The sequence below is a fragment of the Stegodyphus dumicola genome, chromosome 2 (assembly GCF_044657685.1).
Source record: "Stegodyphus dumicola isolate Sdum_Otavi_A_Nest chromosome 2, ASM4465768v1".
In the NCBI taxonomy this organism is placed as follows: Eukaryota; Metazoa; Arthropoda; class Arachnida; order Araneae; family Eresidae; genus Stegodyphus; species Stegodyphus dumicola.
In genome coordinates, this window is record NC_140769.1 from 202,391,351 (window position 1) to 202,407,734 (window position 16,384).

General features: G+C 31.0%; 1 protein-coding gene across 1 annotated transcript in view; it reads left to right on the top strand.

Moving 5' to 3' along the window:
• Nucleotides 1-16,384, top strand: part of LOC118201074 (RNA-binding protein Musashi homolog Rbp6-like) — a 560,394-nt gene that overhangs the window by 469,275 nt on the left and 74,735 nt on the right. Inside the window, exons 7-8 of the mRNA XM_085811638.1 lie at nucleotides 890-938; nucleotides 13,314-13,396. Coding sequence (XP_085667764.1) covers nucleotides 890-938; nucleotides 13,314-13,396 — 132 coding nt within the window. The remainder of the gene's footprint in view (nucleotides 1-889; nucleotides 939-13,313; nucleotides 13,397-16,384) is intronic.

Below are 16,384 nucleotides of genomic sequence, written 5' to 3' on the forward strand. Positions count from 1 at the left end.
TTCTGAAATGGTGTTTGAAGTACATTCTCGATAAACGTTTGGCAATCTATTTTCTGAAGATAGCATCACTGGTTATCAATAATTTTCCTTTCTTATTATTTATATTGTTTATTATGCCTCAAATGTTTTTATTCCAAGGCTTCTACGTTGTGTCTGTGTTAAGAAATGAAAACATTTCCTTTGGAAAATTACAAAAACATGGCTTGCTATCCGAAATTTATTACATGCTATTTTTTCAGCTTATAAACTATTGCAGATGATAATTTAGCTTCGAAGCTTAGCTTCAAAGATTTTCAGTTATATTTTTAATTAAAATTATTCACAAGAACAGTCTTTGTAAAATTGCGTGAAGTTAAACCGAAATCAGTTGAGCCATTATGTCACGTTTTCCTAGTTGTTAAATAAACAGAAATTAGACGCAAGTTTCTGATAATTTTATGAAACCTCCATTACAAATATTTGAACTATTTTTACATATTATATCTATCTTAAATCATTTATTGAATACTTATGTGTTTTTTAAATACGCTCTTTTATTAATATTTTTCGAAAATCGAGATTTCTGTTTTTTATACTATCTACTTACTGGACAAACTTATGGAACATATTTATTTGCTAGATTTATTAAACATATTAAAACATGTAACATTTTAACATGTTTTCATTTGAACATGTTAGAACATGTTTACACATGGCTATTTTTGAATTTTTAACTTACATTTAATGCATTTCTTCCTATCACTTTTTAAGGCATGAAATAAATTTTTCATTTTCAAAGTACATAAAATATTTAGCAATAAATAACAACAAAAATACTTTTCTCATCTTCCTTAAAGCAATGACTTTTAGTTTTGATTTAAATGTATTTTATTCTCTTGCTAATTTTTAGGTTGAAGACGCCATGCTCATGTTTGATAAACAGACCAATAGGCATAGAGGTAAGTATAAATAAATGTATTTTCCTTATATATAATATGACTGTAATCGTAAATTTTGAAATTGTATTGTGAAATAAACACTTGCAATATTGTCTGCAAATCATTTCCAACAGCTCAAAAAAAAAAAAAAAAACAGACTACATGGCCGTTTCTATCATATTCAAAACTGCCTAGATTCTTTTAGAAAACTCTCGTGAAACTTCGCAATGCATATGTTCCTCAAATGGTTTTACATGAAAAATTCTATGCTTTTAATGAAAATTTAATAACTAAGAATATTCTTTCTTTCTGTTGCTTTTAGGTATGCTTTATTTAAACTACGTTCGTCGAAGAGCTTACTGACGTAATATAAATTTATAAGCCAAATATTAACTTTTAATAAATTATTTTTATTACAAATAATTATGTAGATTAAGGTTAAAGATTATTGAGACTACATTAAATCTGTAAGCTATTTTAATGGTTAATTTCCATTTAAGAGTAAGAGATTGACGACTTTAGTGAAATGTTTATTTGGCAGCTTTGGCAATAATCTTTTGTTTTCAATAATTGCAGTATTTTTACTTTGCGACTTTTCAAAATTAGTTGAGATTTAGTAGTAACCGGTGTAACTGAAAATGAGCAGTGATTGCCATTTAGTAACTAGTGGTAAAGTACTAATATCCCATTTATCTCTTATTTCTGTCCTGTCAATAAATCTATAAAAGAGATGAGTTGCAGCGAAGGAACTTTCAAAACAAATTATTCATCAATAATCACAAAATACAATAAATCTTTCAAGAATTATTGCCAGTTTTTGATTCACTCGTAAAATTAATATCTAGGGACTAGCTACTTCTTCAAAGAAAATTTGTCTTACTGATTTCTTAGCTTACTTTGGGTACTGAAATAACTTTATTAGCAAATTTTGTAATCTTTTTTTACGATAGAAACTTGAGATATGTTTCTAGCAATAAATTTGATGGAAAATAGAAAATAAAATTTCAGCTTATGATATATTTGAGACATACTGTTTGAAGAATTCAGTGTAGCCTCAAGACCAACTCAAAACTCCCAGTTTAGATTTAAAACCGTCATTTCCTATTAAATAATTTCTTAAATTAGGTACTATTAACTAGACTGTTAAACTTTAAAGTTTAACGATAATATTGCAGTTTATAATTAATTAATGATACACATAACTCTATTTTTTTCACACATTTAATCACATGTATGGTAATTTATACATATATAATAGGAAAGCTATTTATACAATTTTAACACCCATATTTTTAATAGTTTTTGCTGAAAATATCGCATTAATTCGACTTTAAAAAGCATTCTTTAATTTCATTACCACGAACAGGATGAGATTTGTTTATTCTAGACATGTAACAGCTATGAAATAAAGAGTTAAAATACGTCTAGCAATTTTTTTTCTTTCATAATTCACTTCAGTTTATTGAATATGATAGTCTATATTAGTAATCTGAATAATTTAATTATTTCAAAGTAATTAGTACTTAAAAGAAATACACTTACTTTAGTACTTTGAAACATTTTGTGATTCTAAAACTCATCACTTCTATAGCGACGTTTATAGAAGAAAAATGGTGCATCTTGGAATCAAATGAAAGCGGCAAATTGAAACCTCCTATGCAAGTAGATCTAATTAATAAAATCTTTAGCAAGTCTTAAGTTTTTACAGTTATACATCCTTTCAACATGTAGTCAACTAAAATTAACTTGCACGAAACATATTTGAATATATATTATGAAAATATCATTAAATCATTCAATAAAATATTTAAATCGCTGAATTAAGCTTATGATTTATATCTTACTATATTTTGAAACTATCTGGTTCCTAATTAGTTTTAAATTTTATTCTTTTATATTCGCATGATTTGTATATATTAATATTTTCGTAAGCCAAAGCAGTCAGGAATGAATTCAGAATAACTTGCGTTTTGAAATTTTAAATATGAAATTTGTGAAGATGTAATATTGAGTGAAGTCAAAATGCAGCGAAAAACATTAAATCCTCTTAAATCAACGATTATCATTGCATTTTATGCTTAGTTTTACAATAGTTTCCTAAATGTTGCTTATAATTTATGTCGACAACTCTATTTCAAGAGAAATTTTATTGTTTTCCGAAAGCAACATAATTTTTCCTTAATTACTCCTTAATAGAACCTTACTTTCAGAACGTTTAAAGTAAATAATAATGAAGGCCAGGTGCTAAGAGCAGTTCTAAAGAAAATGAATCCGGAAGGAAATGACGACAACGACTGTGAGAAGACAATTAATTATAAGTTACAAAAAATAACTTTCTTTTAATTAATTAAACTTAAGATAATTTAGAGAGATAAAAATAGAGAAAGATAAAAAAAAAGCATTGTTTACGTGTCCTAAGAAAATTGATACACTTACTTCTAGTTTCTATACGTAACTTATGCTTTTTTTTAATTGTAGTTTTTTAATTATAGTTCATAGTATTATAGAAATGAAGTATACCTGTATTTTGGACAAGGGAAAAAATCATTATCCACTTGGTTGACTTTTTGTTATATCCAATATAGCTTCTGAAAATCACATGACAGAGTTTCGTTTTTAGGGATTTTTACAACTCCAAGGAATTTACAAAGATAAATAGGAAGTAAATATAAAGTAATTTATATAACCCACTTGAAAGCAATACACTATCGAGTAACATAACCTGTAAAGGATCCAATTAATTCATTACGTTAGTGATCTGCTATAATGCAAGTGATTATTCGGGTACATCAAGCCGAAAATTGAAGCGCTCGTCTGTATTATAACTGCGCCCTCTATAAGCAGAGAATATATTGAAAGATGGCCCATTTTTTAAGTATAAATCTTAAGATAAACGTGATATAGAAATTACATAAATATGTAGACCAAAGCTTAAAGTAATATTACCCTTTCCAAATGAGCACTGTATGTTAAAACAATAAATGTATGCTAAATGCAACAGAAAAAGGTAGGTAAAATATTCATGGCTAACAAGGTTGAGAGAGTAAATACAACTTCTGTACCTTACAAGTAGAAACACTGACGTCATTTTCGATGAGAGCCAGTATTTATATACGAATAGGTTTTCCAGTACAGTCTCTGAAGAAATTGGATTGAATTGGTACTTAATTGGTGAATTACATTACTGAACATTCCAAATTCAAGTAGACTTCAGATGATTGATTTTCGAATACTGACTTTCTGGTTGACATGCTATTGAGTTTTATTCAATATTGAATATCAGTAACGGTATAAAGCTATAGCAATTCGTCTTTCGTCCGGTCTGCATATCAAAGCAGTAACTTTAATTGTCTGGAGTATATAATGTTGCAATCAGAATGGAAGTTTGTGGAAGCCAAGTGCATTTAGATTTCAACCCAACTTTGCCCTGGAAGATAGAGAAAGCTATAAACTGGCTACATTGAGTTATTTATTTTCAAGTATTGATATAAATTACGGAAACTTGAGTCTTCTAATAGCACTTAAGCTCAAAACTTATACATTAAATTAACTTATAGTACTTTTTTATACTCCTTAAAATGGACTTCTTAATTTATTTTAAGGAAATTCTGAAATTTTGACAAAAACATAGTCTGCTAATAACTTATTTAACCACTTCACGATAAGTGGTTAAAGAACTCATTCTTTTAAATTTATCCATTCAATTTCTATCAACAGACGATTAAGAATTCTTCTTTTCTTAAGGTAACAAAAGAATGCATCTAAATATGTAGCTAATTATCTGGCATTAACAGCTTTCCACCGTTATACATGATTATAGTTTCCTGTTCATTATATTAATAAAGTAGAATCGAATTTTGTAAAGCATTACAAGCAATACTGCGAAAGCTTTTTATTTCGTTTTAGGGGATAATTAATGATAATTATTCCTGAAATCTATTATTTGAAGTCGTAAATTTCTTAATGAGACTTTGTACTACCTTTTTAAGTGAGATACTAATTTTCCTTTTGTTTTAGGAACAAATACTTTTTTTCTAATTAAAATTAGTCCAATTAATTTTGCACGTATAATTATGTAAAGCAACGATTTGAACTTATGAATACCTAAGTTTTCAATTTTATTATTTTATTTTCTTCTTTCTAAAAAGCACTTTATGTATTCAGATTCTGAAATGTATTGAAAGAAATTAAAAGGCAACAAATATTATCAGACAACATTCATAATTACAATTTTACCCTATTCGTTCAGTTTAATATGTAATAAAACTTTTTTACTTTCTTATACGGAGTAAAGGAATTGTTGTAAATGCGAAACGTTTCAGGTGTAATTTTTCAATGGAAATATCCGTTTTGTTCATTCCCGAATCTATTTTTTTACGTGATGTCTGTACCTACGGATAAAATAAAGGACTCTTAATTTCCAAAATGGATTGTAAAAGGGATTCAAAAAGGATTTTTTCGTGACGTCTGTAAGTACGTATGTATATATCTCGCATAACGATAATCTTTAGATCTTTGAAATTTTATATATGGAATTGATAGAACATCTAGTTGTGCACCCCCTTTTCATTGCAGTTGGTAATACCAAGCGTATACATATACTTATTGCCTACATATCAAAGTCTATATATATATAATATATATGCTCACACCCTTACTTGGCCTTTATTTTCGCAGTTGTTGGTCGTAGTCATATACTGCAAATTGCAGAAATGTTTTAAAGGATGAAAATATTCATCCTTTCGCAATGTCAAATTAAAATAAAATGATTAAATACAAACGAAAGTCTGGAAAAAGCTTTCAGATTTCATATTAAGTATTCTCGCTTTTGCGCTTTCGAGATGCAAATGGCTAATAGATCCAGCTAGCTCTGGAAGATTCATAAGTCAAGGAGAGCTGAGTTTTCATATTCCGAAACTCCTAATGTCTTCTGAAATAGTTCTTTAATTCAGTTTAATGGAAATCTGTAATAAGTAGATGTCTGAATACGTTACAATTTATTCCCCAAAAATTACTTATCATATAAGAATGCAATGTAATTTTAAAGAAGTAGTTTTTTACTGCCTTTCTATTCAATTTAAAGTAATCTAACTTTTATCTTGAATAATCAGTCATCAGCAGAATGTCTCCTTTCTTAATTTACTTCATTAGCTGCCTAAATGGTATGATAGTAATGGAAACAGCTACTATTCTGTTTTCTTTACAGCTACTGTTCTGCAAAGTCAGAATAAATACGTATTTATGATGTTTGAATTTATGAACAGTTGCCTTAAATACGTAGACGAGGAAACGCAATATGAAAACCTTCATAGATATTTTTTATTATTTTAAACACGAAGTTCATTATTTTAAACTTCGTTAAATTGGAGTAAGTTGCTGGTTTTGATGCAAGGCAGATAAGATACAGGGTTATTTTCGTTGCAGTACATTTCGAACTCTTTCAGCATATCACGTTGCAGGCAGTTTCATGCATCCTGTGGTATAGCACACCACACACATACACACAATATGTGTATCAGAGGCACTGAGCTTTAGTGCTTGCAAAATTTGTTAAGCGTATATTTCTCGAATGCTTAAGGACTTTAGTCGGCAGTCGATGCCTTAATTTCAGACGAATTTTTGAAAATAGGCAGCTAGCTTTCCGGTCACAGTATTAAGAGTTTTCGAATCAGTAATGAAGTGATTTTTAACGTGTTTATACTACGTATTTTCAAGAGTAAAATGACAGTTGCTACGCAAAAACAAGCAATTTGGCCAGCAGGCAAGAAGGCAGATTTTTCGGTGCACAAAACTAAAAGTTTGATTTTGGTCCCACGCTGCAAAAAGACACTGAAGGTGCAGAAAGAATTAATTCACTATTCTGCTAAGCTTCAAATGTAAACAAATATGGCTCCTATGGTTAAAAAAAATTAGGTTTAGTCGCACTTAAAATTGTTGCATTTTTAAATTGCTGACAATTCTACAAATATTGCATGCATATTAACTAAAGGTTTAAAAACCTTAACCGGGAGATAAGAATATAATTTAGTCATTTTTAAAACAAAAAAAAAATGCACAGTTTACCAACATATAAGAATTAAAAAAACTGAGCCGAGTAATAGAGTGGGTATGTATATATATATATATATGCTTTTGGTACTTTCGATTGCAACCGAAAAAGGGAGGTGCACAACTACATGTTATAGCAGTCCTATATACAAAATTTCAACGTTCTGAGTTTACTCGTTTTTGAGTTATGCGAACCACATACATACGTATTACGCACAGACGCCACGAAAAAATCTCTTCTGAATCCATTTAAAATAAGTTTTATAATTCGTTTGGGGAAAAAGGGTCCTTTTATTCTATCTATTATTACGTACAGATGTCACGCAAAAACATCCTATACTTGCATTCGGTAGCGGACAGAATGGCTATTTTCGTTAAAAAATCGGACCCGGAAATTTTCGTGATTACAATACATTCCTTACTTCGTACAAGGAAGTAAAAATACCCTATTAGAAAAATTGCACAAATAAAATTATGTATAAATAACAACTAATATTTATGTAAATTTACAATATGTTCTAATTAGCTGATCTTAAATTTAACTGCTAATTTTGATACGTTTAAAACATTTCATTATTTGTATTGTTTCACTGTGAGTCATTTATAAAATCCATCTATATTTTGTCTTTTAATAACATTTCTGTTTAATACAAATTAACTGAAACTAAAAATTTCTGATTTAATGATTTAGTTAAAACTGTCAATTTTTTGTTGATAACAAAAATCTTAGCTGGCTATCTGTTTTATTTTCTTGATAAAAATATAATGAATTTTCTTATTAAAGCAGTTTTCTCGTTATTACTTTTAATGCATTCATTAATGCTTTAAGCTGAGAAATTTGAGTTAAAAATAATGGGATTTTCTTAATTAGTAAAAATATTAATCTTTATTTATACACGCAATATTTTAAAGCTTTTTTACCACTTTAGAGTTTTTAATATATACTTCTTCCGCGCGTGTTTTTCATACAACATGATAATTTTTCATTTTTATGATAATAAAAGCTAAGCAAATACTCTGGAATAAAAAGTAAGCAATCAAAGAAATAAATTAGAATATAAGAAATGCGAATTTTCATAATAATTGTTTGAGATATTTTAATATCGCTGTAATTTAATTAATCTTTTTATATTCGATAAAAGTACAAAGCATCACAGCGTTCTCAATGAAATGCAAATAACAGCTATATAATTAAGGTTACGCCGAATAACGATTATTGGGGAAGCTAAACAACGAGAATCAGCGTAATATTTGTACATTTTGGCCGGACTAGTTTCAATGGCTTAAATAGAGAACCATCTACTTCAGCTGCGTTAAGTGCAAATGAACGAGATAGAATATGTTGATAAGAATGACGGGAAAGAAGTCAAGCTACTGCCGCCATCTTTTGATGAAACCCGAAAACTAAAGCATAATTTCCTTAAAGATTGAGGTTAAAGATGGATTTGAATTAGAGTTATTAACTAGAACAGAAAAATTTTCTTAATATGAAACGTTTCTAGAAAATCTAATTCACCAATAGAAGATGTTTCCGAATAATGTTGGCTACAGAAAAATGGAAAGTGTGATTTTCTGACCAACAGTGCTGGGTAAAAGAGGAATTCTATGTTTCCTTTCCCTAACGTATGCCCCGTGTTCTTTAACGTGAAATTTTAAGGCTCTCTTAGTTTGACCAATGTAAGTTAAACCTCACTGGCAAGGAATCCTGTAAATAGTTCAGGAATTCATATCCGGAAAGGGCTCCTTAAGTATGGAACTGTGAATTTTAATGGTAGAAGAAAAACAACTCGAAAGTTAAGTTTCTGTAAAATACGTGCAATTGTATAGCTAATTGATGGAAAGAAAGGCATGACAACACAATTCTTACAATCTCCTAAAACGAGAGAGAGCCTTTTGATATGTTGATGTGAGAGTTTTAGTTTTCTTGTTTCATCAATAGATAGCGCCAGTAGCTTGATTTCTTTGGAAAAAAAAAAAAAAAAAAAAAGAACGGCTCTGCAAACACAAAATTTTGTACAAGTTACAGCATGTATACATTTTATGAATTCACTGAAAATATTTAATTTTAGAATCGTAATCAAATAAGAATTTTTGTGATCTATCGGGTTGGTAATGGTAAGAAAGTAATTTCATTTTGTACATTTTTGATTATGTTCCTTTTTGTTATTCTTCTATCAATCTTATATATTTTTTTCTTTCGAGAATTAGTAGCTGACACTTTTAGGTTGCTATAGAACCAAATTCCGTGTATTTTTATTCCCATTTGTTAGATTACTGTCAGTTTTAACATGGGGTGCAAAAATAAACATTTTTGACATCTTTTACATTTTTATTTTAATAAAGGCAAGAAAGCGGTTGAGAAGAAATACATGTGAAGAAACAAATACATGTGAAGTTTATAGAGTTGATTACTTAATAGAACGCATGTGTCAGAATTGATTTAAAAACGTTCTTTCTGGAGATTTTTCACTTGAAACTGAACAACGTTCTGGCCGACCTTCTGCAGTTGATGATGATAAAATTAAAGTCATAATTTAATCGAATTCGCATATAACAATGTAAGAGTTTGTAGAAAAGTTAATTGTTTTACGCACAACAACTGAAAATCATATAAGATGTCTCGGACGTATTACGAAGCTCGATTTTGCGTTCCGCATGAATTGAAAGAAATTCACACACAAGCAATTCGCAAAAAATACATTCGAATCCAGTTAATTGGGCCACGGGATAATCGGACCAGCCGCTTTTTCAGACAAAATCCTAAACAACCGAAACAAATCCTATGCACATAAGCCTAATATTATTCGCTTATTTGGACCAAAATTCCGTTTAATCGGATCAAAAAAAACGTGAGAGCGAATAACAAAACAGAATAAGAAACAGAAGCCAAAAGTCGGCAGCGTACAGCGGATGTACAGGTGGTCTGCGACATATGGGAGGATCTGTAGTTGTGGCTTCCCAGGAAAATTCTTTATCTAAGGTTAGGAATTCCTTAAAGTGCATGACAAAAGCAAAACCTGTGGGAGGTGAACACGAGCACCATTTTCTTTGACCTGCGCCTCCGAGTTTTCAGGAAAGGAACAATAGAGTGTCCGGTTCCTCCTGAAAGAATTTCTGCCTGTCAATCATGATTAACGTTTACACGAGAACGCTATCATTTCATCATTTTTGGGGGATGAATGGGGATGAATTTGGAAAGCTTTGAATGGCGAGCATTTTATCTCCCTCTTGACCTCAACATCTTGAATCCGAAACACCAAGGTTTCTTCAGATCACTTTAGTCAGTGAACTGTGCGCGTGTCTTGTCTCCCCTGCCAAAAACACTAGTCAGTGTTGGTTGGTGTAAATAACCGGATTCGCGAAGGACGAGGAGGAACTTCCAAAAAACGGAAGCGTGAAGGCAAGGACCGAAATATCGATGAGGTCCTTAATGAATGGTTTTCCCTTGTTACTGGACGATCTGTGCGAGTAAGCGGACCAATGTTAAAATGCAAAGCAGAAGAACTCTCTAAAACGCTGGGCCACGATGACTTTAAAGGTACGGACGGTTGGTTGTCTCGATGGAAATCTAGACATGACATAAAATTCAACAAAGCATATGCCGAGAAAGAAAGTGCTGATAGTGCAAATGCTGAAGAATGAAAATCAACAAAACTGCCCGAGCTTCTTGAAAATTTTTCAGCAGATGACATCTACAATGCTGATGAGACTGGGCTGTATTATCGTGCTACACCGGACGGCTCGTTAAATTACAAACATGTTACACTCTCTGGCTCCAAAAAAGCGATGGATCGCGTAACTGTTTTGTGCTGCTCAAACATGTCAGGAACGGACAAGAGGAAGCTGTTGGTTATAGGAAAAAGCACTAAGACTCGCTGCTTTAAAGGACTTAGGATGGAGAGTTTACCATTTGTGTATTGTGAGAACGGAAATGCGTGGATGACCTCTGAACGTTTTAATGAATTAAAGAACGGCTGAAGAATTGGGACAGAGAGCTACAACGCCAGTCGAGAAACGTGCTGCTTCTTCTTTACAATTGTGCGCCACATCCTCATTTAGATTGCTTGATGAACGTCCAACTGAAATTTCTACCTCCCAGGACCTCAGCTTTGGTCCAGCCAATGGACATGGGCATCATAAAAAATTTGAAGACCCTTTATCGTGCAAGGTTGGTTAATTACATCCTTGAAGCAATTAAAGAAAGTTTGCTACCTCATCGTCAAAAGTCAGTGCAAAAGTCAAGCGAAGTCAGTGCAAAGGTCTTACAAGCAGTTACATTTGTGGCCGACAGCTGGCGTAAAGTGAGCTGTGAGACAATTCAGAACTGTTTTTCTCACTGTGGCTTTATGCACTTGGTTTTGCAGATGGATGTGGACATGCTCATTGAAAGTAAAAAGGATTTCCTCAGGATGCGAGGAAATGCATTGTAACTTTGCGTCGGTATTTCAATGCAGGAGGGAAATGAAGGCAGTCTCATTGCTGCGTTAGATGTTTGTGGCGGTTTTTGTTTACGTGCAATCCTTCAAGAGATCGCGTCAGATCACATTGGATAAGTTCTTCAAATGTTGACTGGAACTTGGTAATAAATTGTTTTTATTGTGCTTCGCATGTTGAGTATCGTGGATATTGTTTCTTAGAATTTGTTTCTAAAGTAATTTTCTCAATGGAAAAAAGTTCGACTGTATTTTTTATTTGTACATGTATGTTCGCCACACGTGTCTACCGCACCATAAAGTTCATAATTACATTTTAGTACATGATTTACATCTACATTTACTGTTTGCTACATATAGCACGTCCCGTCTTACAACATAGGACATGTTCGTGCAATCGGACCAGCTGGTTATTAGGACCAAAACGATCGCTTCTCGATGTGGTCCGATTAATCGGAATCGATTCTATTGAAAACCGCAAGGAATCAACATTTGCGATACGAATTTCAAACGTAATGTAATCGACCCCTTTTTTTGAAGTGAATTTATCACTGGTGATAAAAAATGGATCGTCTACAATAACCTTATAGAAAAATATCATGGTCCAGGCATGACGAATCAACACAAATCATATTGAAAACAAAATTGCATCAGTAAACGATTGTGCTCTCTATTTGGTGGGACTACAAAGGTGTTGTGTATTCCATGAGCAGCTTCCAAGCAATCAGAAGATCAACTCAGATGTTTACTGCCAGCAACTTATGAAACTGGAGGAAGCAATCAAAGAGAAAATGGTAGAATTGGCAAATAGCAAAAGAATTGTGTTCCACCACAACAATGCGACAACATTTTTAGCAACAGATACGATATTATTGGAGCTTTGCTGGGAAGTGATGTTTCATTCGCCCATATAGCTCATTTATTTCAAAGTTTACAGAACTTCTTAAATGGTGAAAATTCCAGCAGTAATGATTACATCAAATCGCAGCTGGTTGAGTCTTTTGGCTGATAAACTCCAGAAGATCTGTGAACACGGAATCATGAAGTTGGCAGAAAGATGGCAAAATATCATCAAACAGATTAGAAAATATGTCATTGATTAGACTTCATTTCTTGTATAAAAAACTGAGTTTTATTTCACACTAAAAAACCTAAATTACTTTTTAGCCAACCCGATATACAAATATCGCAAAAATTTAACAAAATGCATTTGATAGTTTCAAAATGTATGTATTGTTATTTAGTACGCTTTTAAAATAATGAAATTAATATATATAGAGAGAGAACATGCAGATATTATAAACTGCTGTAAATAGGTATTATAACTTACTACTACTAAGGTATTATAAACTATGTGCTAACTACTAGTATCTCGGAACATTAGGAAATTTCCTTGTTTCCATTTCTGACAGAAAGGCTGGTGGCGCAGAAAGTTTTCGTGGTTTTCTGCATGCGATCGTTTTTCCTTAAAAAATCCTCCACGAAGACAGTTTTGCCTTTTAATAGATATCCATAATAGCTTTGCCATAATTAGTTACCCCCAACTTAATTAAAAATGGGCGTAGAACCTTATAAAAATGAAAAATTATTTTCAAACGTAGTTTAAATAAATAAGTAAAATATTTGCTTAAACAAGTTTCTAATATTTAAATATATATATATATATATATAGGAACATACATATATTTTATATTACATATTAATGTACACATGTGTATATAATCAAAAATAATATATAATTAAATCAAACATAGTGGTTGACACAGAAAGAATGTACATCAAAACTGAAACAAAAACAAAACAATTTAAAAATATAATGTAAATCTTAAAACCAAAATTCAAATAAGAAAGTTAAGTATTGTAGTACTTGATTTCAGTTGTAAAAATATTCAGCATTCTTATATATCTTTTTCAGGTTTCGGTTTTGTTACTTTCGAGAACGAGGACGTCGTGGACAAAGTGTGTGAAATACATTTTCACGAAATCAACAGCAAAATGGTAAGAATCAGTTGAAAATTGTTTCCAATAATTATATTCGTATGCAGATAACTAAATCTTCATCTGTAGGTTACAACAGTTAGACGAAAGACTAGTTTTCTAATTTAGCTTTTTTTTTTTTTTTTTTTTTTTTTTTTTTTTTTAGATTATAGGGCATTTAATAAAGACCCTAAATCATAATATTATTTCTTAAAGCTCTATTTCTTATGAGAAAACACATATTTCCCACGTTTAGCTATTTTTATGTACATAAAATATGGCAAAAACAAATAATTACTTAGAATTAAGTAAAATTTTAAATCAATATCAGTGTTTCAAAGAATGAATAGTGAGATATCATAATATTTCTGTGAAATATATATTAAGAGAGATAAATTTAAAATGATGCTCTTTAATTCTGTCATTTAGAAAACTCACAAGAAAGATTGGTAAATTTCAATATGTGAAACATTAATAGTACAACGGGCGTCAAAGGATGTTCACTTTCTGTTTAAATTCTGGAAAGAATGTCTAGTATAACGCATGTAATACTTGCGTCATTCTCTTTTTGAGGTGGTTAAAATTATCTGTAATTATTTCATGTAAACTTTATTTTGGCAATACCCCTGAGGAAATGGGATAAGATCAGAATTTCTTACAAATGGGCCATGGCATAATATTGAAAAATTTCTGGCAGTCTGCTGAATATCGATGACTCATCTCGTCTAGTATATAATTCACAAAGTGAAATCATCAGTTCAGCATCTTCAGTTCCCATTTGCCCGATTTTGAGAGAAGAGAAAGATCTCCAAAACGTTCGAGTAAATTTGATATTAATTTTAACAAAGAATAAAAAAGGATTAAATAGTGTTATTCGTCAAAGGATTAGCAGAGTTGTTGATAATAAATCACACCTCTTCATCGAGATTTTTATGTATGCAAGGCATGCATCATGTACTTAACAGTGCTTATGACTGTAACAAATGCTGAACAATCATTCTCAAGACTTAAATTAATTAAAACGATATTTGCTAAGAAGTAAATGGGACAGGAAAGATTCGTCAGTTTAACTTTACTCTCTCTAATAGAGCTCAAAAAAACTACCCTTGATGAAATACTTCATGAGTTTGTTTCCTGAAAAGTTAGAAGACAGTTATTGTAATTCAAGAATAAACCCAAAGTTTCCGAATAACGTCCCATTAAACATTTTACCATAATTATGATGCATATATTTCATATTACTCTCTGTATGATGTCAAATAGCTTCGGATAAGATATTCTTTTGACTTAAAGGGATTAAAAGAAATCAAAACTAAAGTTTAATAGCACACATCAAATATGCATTTATCGAAACATTTTTCATTAGATTAAAGCGTATAAAGCTACTTGAAATACTTAGAAAATTATCAACCGTAACTACAAAATATGGCGGCATGATTGGAAGAAACAATAAAAAAGAAAGCTCGATTATCATTTGTTACCACAGGGACTCCAAGTCTCTAGTTACGGCCCTGTTTAGTTACGAATTCAATATATTACTTGAATGAAACGTTTGTCCTAACGCTAGATCGATCAAAATGTGCAAGATGAGTGGGTGTTCTTTTCTTGTTCTGTTACGCTCAAATACCTGACATCTTGTAATTTTTTCCTCTTAGAACCTCAAAAATACATCACATATGAGATACCCGTGCCAGCCACTTTAAAAAACATTCGGTAACAAATTTTTGTAACAAACCTTTTAAGTATTATGTAAGAAAAAATATTTGATACAAAACAGACTATAGCTTTGATGTATATCAATTTATGCGAGGCATCACATAAGAATTTCTGATACAGATTTCATTTTTTCTGAGTCATATGATGGGCACCACGTTTCTCAATCAAAATAAAACTTTTCTAGGCAAATAATATCTCATACTTTATAAATACCCTTATTGTTCGAAGAAGTTGGATTCTTTAAAACTAAATATTACCCCTAGTAAAATTACCAAAAGCATAAAATATTTACATTACAGATTCGTCAGTTTAACTTTACTCTCTCTAATAGATTCGTCAGTTTAACTTTACTCTCTCTAATAGAGCTCAAAAAAACTACCCTTGATGAAATACTTCATGAGTTTGTTTCCTGAAAAGTTAGAAGACAGTTATTGTAATTCAAGAATAAACCCAAAGTTTCCGAATAACGTCCCATTAAACATTTTACCATAATTATGATGCATATATTTCATATTACTCTCTGTATGATGTCAAATAGCTTCGGATAAGATATTCTTTTGACTTAAAGGGATTAAAAGAAATCAAAACTAAAGTTTAATAGCACACATCAAATATGCATTTATCGAAACATTTTTCATTAGATTAAAGCGTATAAAGCTACTTGAAATACTTAGAAAATTATCAACCGTAACTACAAAATATGGCGGCATGATTGGAAGAAACAATAAAAAAGAAAGCTCGATTATCATTTGTTGCCACAGGGACTCCAAGTCTCTAGTTACGGCCCTGTTTAGTTACGAATTCAATATATTACTTGAATGAAACGTTTGTCCTAACGCTAGATCGATCAAAATGTGCAAGATGAGTGGGTGTTCTTTTCTTGTTCTGTTACGCTCAAATACCTGACATCTTGTAATTTTTTCCTCTTAGAACCTCAAAAATACATCACATATGAGATACCCGTGCCAGCCACTTTAAAAAACATTCGGTAACGAATTTTTGTAACAAACCTTTTAAGTATTATGTAAGAAAAAATATTTGATACAAAACAGACTATAGCTTTGATGTATATCAATTTATGCGAGGCATCACATAAGAATTTCTGATACAGATTTCATTTTTTCTGAGTCATATGATGGGCACCACGTTTCTCAATCAAAATAAAACTTTTCTAGGCAAATAATATCTCATACTTTATAAATACCCTTATTGTTCGAAGAAGTTGGATTCTTTAAAACTAAATATTACTCCTAGTAAAATTACCAAAAGCATAAAATATTTACATTACAGTTT